At 41.2% G+C, this 7,130-nt stretch overlaps 1 protein-coding gene across 3 annotated transcripts in view; it reads left to right on the forward strand.

Moving 5' to 3' along the window:
- Nucleotides 1-3,225, forward strand: part of AFTPH (aftiphilin) — a 47,237-nt gene extending 44,012 nt beyond the window's left edge. For all 3 annotated transcript variants that reach the window (XR_012834778.1, XM_075749678.1, XM_075749679.1), the window contains one exon: nucleotides 2,005-3,225. Coding sequence is in view for 2 of the 3 variants with exons in the window: in XM_075749678.1 (XP_075605793.1) it covers nucleotides 2,005-2,149 (145 nt within the window). In the remaining variant the exon portion in view is untranslated. The remainder of the gene's footprint in view (nucleotides 1-2,004) is intronic.
- The last annotated feature ends 3,905 nt before the right edge of the window (nucleotides 3,226-7,130 follow it).

Below are 7,130 nucleotides of genomic sequence, written 5' to 3' on the forward strand. Positions count from 1 at the left end.
GTAGTACAGCAAGAGCAATAGCATCATCCTGTGATAAAGGTCCTCTGTATGATCACCAAATAAAACGTAGCACCACCTCTGGGACCCAGCAGTGCCATTTCTTAGCATGCCACAGTTGAGCAGAGGAGGAAGCAGCATATAAATAGCAAGGAGTGTGTGAGCTCCATCTCGGTGCCTGATTAACAATTACAGGAACTGCTTTTAATGCAGATCTCTGAGTCAGCCCTCTTCCTTTGGCTTCCTCTGTCAAACACTCCTTTGTTAGCTCTAAGTCCTTGATCACCAGGAGTTTGTACCTTTAAGAGGCTTGTGGTAAGTGATTACTAATAGTGGCACCAGATACTGATAACACAGTGGTGGGTGACAACCACATTTCAACAACTCAGAGATAGTCCTTCGAGTGCAAACAGAGCTGACTGTGAAGTTGTTGAAGGAGGCACATACTGGCTCTCTGCTTCTTCTTTCAGTAAATCCAGCACACAGCTTTGTTTATCCTTCAGAATTTGGTAATCTGCCTAGTCAGTGGCTTATGAAATTCCACTGCAGCAGAGAAAAGAAAATATTGCTATTCTAGTTACGGAAATTCAGATTTAGTGTCTAGGCTGCCTCATCTAGAGATCTTTAATCAAGTGGAGGTCTCAAGTAGCAAACAAAAGTGATAGTTCAGTGTCAACACAATGATCAGTGATGTCAAGGATGAGTTTGACTCCAGCTCTTTTTTTTCTTCTCCTAGCTAAGAAATTCTGAGACTGCTGCTGGAAGCAAACACGTAGCCCCTTGCTTTCCTCTGATCTCTGATCAGTTCAGGAAACAATCCTGATGGCTGCTGACAAAAGAAAATATAAGTACATGCTGCTTCGTGATCAGAGTGGTGATTGCCCTCTCATGGGGTCAGTTTAAAGTTTATAGCTAAGACAAGATTTAGAAAGGAAATTTCTGAACTGTTCTAGGGAAAGGCAGTTTATTTGGTTCAGGTCTTTTGTCTCAGCTTTCTGCCCTAAAGATGGGGGGGCTTATTTAGCTAGAATTTCTAATGTCATTACAGGGTGTAGCAGGTGCTGCCTTCTTGGAACTGGAATAATGTTTGATGGAAAACTGAGTATTTCTAGGGATAGGTGACATTCTTCAAAGATAAGCCAGACATCTGTAAAGCATGTTTGTTTGGGCAGGGGAGGTGGGTAGCAGGCTGAGCCAAGCTTCATTTTACTTAGGAAATGTGAATTTCTTGCATAATAGCAATAACTAAGTGACATGGGATTCAGACCTCTAACTATTTGCACTCAGTAATTCTTGTGAATAATGCAAAAGGCAAAGTAAACACTAGTGATTCCCAAACTGCTGTATGGATCGGTTTTGCTACATGTACTACTGCACTTCAAAGCAAGTAGCTACAAGTTGTGAGCACCTTTTGCTGCTGCTGAGCCCTAGGGGAAAAAAGGGTTTGTGGATTACGATGTAGAGCAGTATGATGTATAATCTGAGTATGGTGATGTTGGAAACACAGCATAAGTACCTATTTTTTTTCTTTTAAAAGTATTAAAAAGTAAGTTAGGAACTTCTTAATGGCCTTTCAAGATTTTTTTTTCCATTTTATTTTGAAAGATTATATTGGATTTAGGTAGTTTAGAACTAATGCTCCTATTGTCTTATCCTAGAATATGGGCATGGTTGTTTCTTCAAGTGAGTAGTCCTAGAATGACACACTGGAATCGGACCAAAAAAAAACAACAAAAAAACCCCATAAAAATTAGCATCTGAATAGGGAGTCTTTTTTTTTTTTCCTTATTGCAACAATGTTCAGGAACATTTTGCTGACTTTCTATGTTAACATTTTGTTGGTAGGCAGGTAGGTATTATAACATCAGACTATGTTCAAGTAGCTTGCAGAAGCGCCTGTCAATGGGAGACAAACTGTGAGAACATTGCTTCAATCAGTGGTTATTTCAGTGATCCAAGGGATATCAGGTACTAGATTAATGCACTTTGTTCTTTTCTTCTCAACAGGAAGCCTAAAAAGGAAGAACATCTTAGTGAAGAGGCTGCCAAGGTGATTTCTAGCCTTCCTGACTTAACTTTCATGCATGCCAAGGTGTTGATGTTCCCAGCCACATTAACACCTTCAACAAGCTGCCAAGAAAAGGTAGACTAAAGTGATGTGAATTGGACGTTTTCTATTGATTTTTTTTTTTCTTCCCTCTGTGGGTTGTAAAAAGCAATCTTGCTTTAATTAAAAAAAATCAAGTTCAGATGATTTGTTGGTAAGCAGCACTAGAAAGGTATACATAGTAATGTATATTTATTTACATACTGGAGTCCTAAATTTATATTAGAGAAAAATGTAAATAATTGGGGGTAAATCTTTTTGAAGATCTATTCTTTTTGTTGTGCTGGGCTGTATACATTTATGTCTTTGTGAAATACACTGGTGATGTCCTTCTTACAAAACTTTAAAAAAAGTTTAAAAAAAAAAAATCCTAGAAACTCATAATGAAAACTTCAATCTTCACAATCTGTGAAGTCCCCCTTAAATGTTTTCAGATCGCATTGGGCATCCTTTTCTTTCCTGCATATATTAAAATATGTGTTGCTGGGGGAAAAACAAAAGGTTACATTGTCCCTTTGTGGATTTTCAGTTATTGGTGTTTCTTTAAAACCCAATAATTTCTTTTGTGTTTTAACAAGCTTAAGATGTGGTTGGGTTTTTTTCCTTTTCTCCTCCATCCCCTCCCCCGTTTGATTGGTTGGCTGATCAATTTTTATGTTCTTAAACTCCAATAGTATGGCTCTGTCACTATATAGCCTTTTGAAAGGTATGCTGTCAGTAACTTCTTGTTCCAGTTATGGATCACTGTCTAAATACTTGATTTTTTGGGGTCATTAGAAGGTTATCTGGTTTTAATCAGTTTGATTTGGAAAAGAAGGACCAAAACTATGTGAATGTCTTACAATGAAATTTACCTGTTAAAAATTTTTATGTTCTGTTGTACCACTATTCCTGTTTGATTTTGCACAGTGTAAAATGACATAATCATAGATTGCTATGGTTTTAGGCTGTATATACAGTAAAAAACTACGGGTTGTAAATGTCTGGGGAAATTCCTATGGAAAAAAGAGCGCTATGTAGAAGAACCTCTAAAAAGGTCAATGTGCATGCCCAAGGTCTTTTGAGATTTAAGTGTGTAAATTTCCTTTTAGCTTACACAAAATAAAATAATTTAAAAGATACATATGTATATAGCCTGCTGTCTTTTTATATGGAATGTATACATTCTTCACATTTCTGTTGATGGTCAAATCAATGCACTGCATTAACAGTAGAACCTTCTCATTTCTGTTGCGCAGTCCCACAAAACACACCTGTCAGGGTCCTGCAGAAGGAGAATCAGACTTCTCTTTAATTGTCCTGTCTTTTTGAACATGTTGTGATGTAGGCTTTTATTTCTGTCTCCATGATGTAGGCTTTTATTTCTGCCTCCAACTTGCCTTCTGGCTTGTAGGGCGATGTGGCTGAAAACATGTCGGTATTTGGGTTAGAGACTTCTTCAAAGTAATTGACAATACTCAGCTGTAAGAAACAAATTCTGGTGAGGTGAGAAAGACCAACTGGTTTTGCCTATTTCTTAGCTAGAGATAAAAATGTTAAACCTAACATTCACTTAAGTTTCCTAACATGTCAGCTCACACTGTAGCTCTTTCAGCAACATCTCTTCAGAGGATATCAGTGGGCTGTCTGCAGGTAAGGGATGCTCTGGGTGCTGATGTTTCTTGAAGGTGCTTTGCATGAGTATAGGCTCTGTCATGTCTAACCTTTACTGTGTGCACAGCTCTTTAAGGGCTCAGTAGTCACCACCAGTTCGTTACTTAACATTTAGTTCTGAGAAATGTAATCCAATGTATTTTCTTTCCTCTTGGAAATGTATCTCCCATGTATTTTATTTCCTCTTGGAATTCTTTATCATCTGACAGCACTTGGGTCAGAAAAATTTGAGTTTGGTGTCATTAACTGGTAAGCTGAAATGTCCCTGCAAAAGGAAGCTTTTTTCCTTCTAGGGAGTCCTCTTCAAATGTCCTCGAGAGATGAGTGCTGGAGTTCCACCTTTGTGAACCCAGGAGTTTCAGTGAGTGGTGGCCACTTGGAGTTGAGGGAGCTGCTCCTGCGGTTGTGGTAAAGCTAATTTGTAACAGCTAAACTGGCTCCTTTGCCCTCAAATTAGCACTGCAGTATACAGTGCTGTGGTATAAAACTGCCCCTTGTAGCTGAAAAGGTTGATGTAAAAGCCAGCTGCTTCATGATGTATCCCCAAAACCACTCCTGTTTGCTCCTTCCACAGACTTTCATTACAGCACTGACTTAATGTCTGTTTCATGTCAAAGTTATCTTTACTAATCTCACAGGGTTAGCATAGTATTCTTTAGTGCATGCTTATTATATCATTCAGTTCTGGTGTTGGCCTGCTGTAGGTTAAAATCGGTCCTTTTGTTTTCCTAACTGTGGTGTGTCCCTTGGAGCCAGAGTAGCGGTAAAGCTGCAGCAGAGAGCTATAGCTATTGTTTCAAGGCGAATATGTTTAGGACCTGACTCATGATCCTTGTCTGGCAGCAAGTGGACTGAAGTATTAAGGAGAGGTGGGGGTGGAAGTGCCAGCTGCAAGTTGATCTTTAGTCTCCTCACAATTGCCTCTAGAGGCAGCTGCCCATTTGTTTTCCAGTCCCGAAGTGCAGTACTGGTGGCCCGTTGTAGATGAGGAGGGGGAAGAAATGGCAGGGGGAAAAGGAGATTTCTGTTGTGACTGATGTACCAATCTGAAACTTTGTGAAACCTGGTACTACCTAGAGTGTGTTTATGGGGGTTTTATTTTCTTTCTGCCCCCCACCACCCGAAAAAAAAATTGCATCCCACAGACCTTCACAGTGCCGAAAGACATAAATCTTCCATCTAAATTCAGCCTTTTGAGGTGGATGCTACTAATGTAGTGTTGCTTTTTGTCTCCTAGCTTAAGCTCCCTTCTTTCTTGTCGATTGTGGGATGGACAGATGGGCTCCTCTACCTCTCTCCTCCTGCTTGTGCAGGCAGCTTTGTTCTTACACAGAAAGTTTTGTCTAGCAGATCCGGCTGCATCGGGGTTGTCCTTCCATGCTGTTCCCATACCTTATCTAGTTTAATCTTGCCAGTAGGTTTATGGGCAGGATGGTAATTGATACTTTCTGCACATAGGTGTTGCTGTGCATTGTCATCAGACATGTCAACGTGTATCACATTCACTCAAGAACTAGTGTCATTTAATAGTGAGGCGCTTATGTGCTCATCCAACAGAAGCAACAGAGGACACTCGGTTCAGATGCAATTGCCTGAGTTGGAACATGGCCATGAAGCAAAGTCCAAAACTCCTACTGTGAAGCAAGCTGCAGGCCCCTGAATGACTGCTAAGAAGAGCTGGATTCTGCTTGTATTATCCAAAAGACTGCACTCTGATGCTCAGCAGTTCAGCACTGACTTATCAGGAGCATTACCACCTGCTGCAGGTGTTAGCAGTGCTGTACTTCCCACAGCACTTGAAATGTTAAGACCTTCTCAGAATATCATTAGCTTGACACATTCATTTTGAGATACCAAAAATAAAACTCACAAATAATGTATGTAGATGCCCTCAAATGCAATTAGTGTGTACTGAAGTTAACCCTTCATCACATGGGATTGTCGTACAGAATTTTACCTGGTAATGAAATCAGTATGTGGAAAGTTTTGGTGTTGGACTGCAGGACTGTTGCGCTTGGGCTGAGTATCTAGTATTTACAGGATGCGAAGGAGACTTAGCTCAGTGCATGTAAGGTGGATCAATCATCCTTGGCCCAACCACTTACATCTAGGTGCAACTCTTCTGTGCCAGTTCTGAACCTCTGCATAATTATCTTTATAATTTCAGAGCAGTCTGAAAATACAGGATAGTTGCAAAATACACTTGAATGTAATTTGTAAAAGCATATGGCATCTAATAATTGCATAGCACCTGCTAGCAGTGTCTGCTACAAAAGCAGAGAAATTTTTCTTAATCTGGCCTGTGTGCTGAAGAGCACAGACACTAAAGGCAGCAAACAGCCTGGTCTGCTCCCTTAGGTGAACCTGGAGCATGAAAGGAGATGGGGAGAAACAACACATTCAAATTCAGAAGGCTAAAAACAGAGTGAGGAGGAGCTGGAAGAAAAAAAATACAAAGCTAGAGGTCAGGAAAAGCTCCGAGTGGGGGAAATAAGAAGGTGAAGGAGGACTCAGAGTGTAGGCAGCTGGGATAGCAGTAGGAAAAGCAGGTGGTGGAGAAAGTGGGATACAAGCATGAGGAGCAGGGGCATTTGGAGAGGAGAGAAAGCCTGGGGTGGATTACAGGCGCACACACTGTGCCCACTGGCTGCTCTTCTCCAAAATCTGGAACTGAGCCTCAGAGACCCAAGTCTCTGTGTTACTATACTGCAGGGGAAATGTGTCACACTCACCCGATGGGTTTAAGTTGCACATGTCACAGCAGCCTGCTCTTGCTATCAATTATTTTTGGTAGAGAGCTGGACTGCAGATGCAAGGGGTTTAAATGCGGCTGCTGGTGCATGTTTTAGCATTGATACAAGTCCAGATGTTAGAAGACCTTTTTTAAAAATCCTCAAAAAAATCAAATCTTCTAAAGCTAAGCTCCACTGCTGTGATATGAAACTGCAGCTTCAGTCCTGTCATGCATATGCAATGTGACAGTCGTTACTTACATATCCCGTCTTCACCCGATCCTTGCCTCGTGCCCTGCGCAGAATTATTCTCTGAATCAGCGTAGTGCAGTGTGACTCTTCTCTGCAGCGCCCCTGCTTCATAGAGCTAAAGAGAAAGGATGGCCTTATGTGGAAACTACAGAGACGGCATGGTGGAGTGCGATGCTCTCCTGGCTTGGAGCAGCTGGCCATGTTGGCTTTTTTGCAAGAGGTCACTTGTGCATTTCTGTCATTTGGTGCCCAGCATGAGTTGCCTGATTGGGATGTGCAGAAATGCTAATTGCTCTGGGATGTAGCTTAAGCAGTTAGATGCTCTGCTTGTTTGATATACAATCAGGGCTCTGCAACACCAGGAGTCAGGTGCATGTGCGAAGCATCCG

The sequence above is a fragment of the Balearica regulorum genome, chromosome 3, assembly GCF_011004875.1.
Source record: "Balearica regulorum gibbericeps isolate bBalReg1 chromosome 3, bBalReg1.pri, whole genome shotgun sequence".
Taxonomy (NCBI): Eukaryota; Metazoa; Chordata; class Aves; order Gruiformes; family Gruidae; genus Balearica; species Balearica regulorum.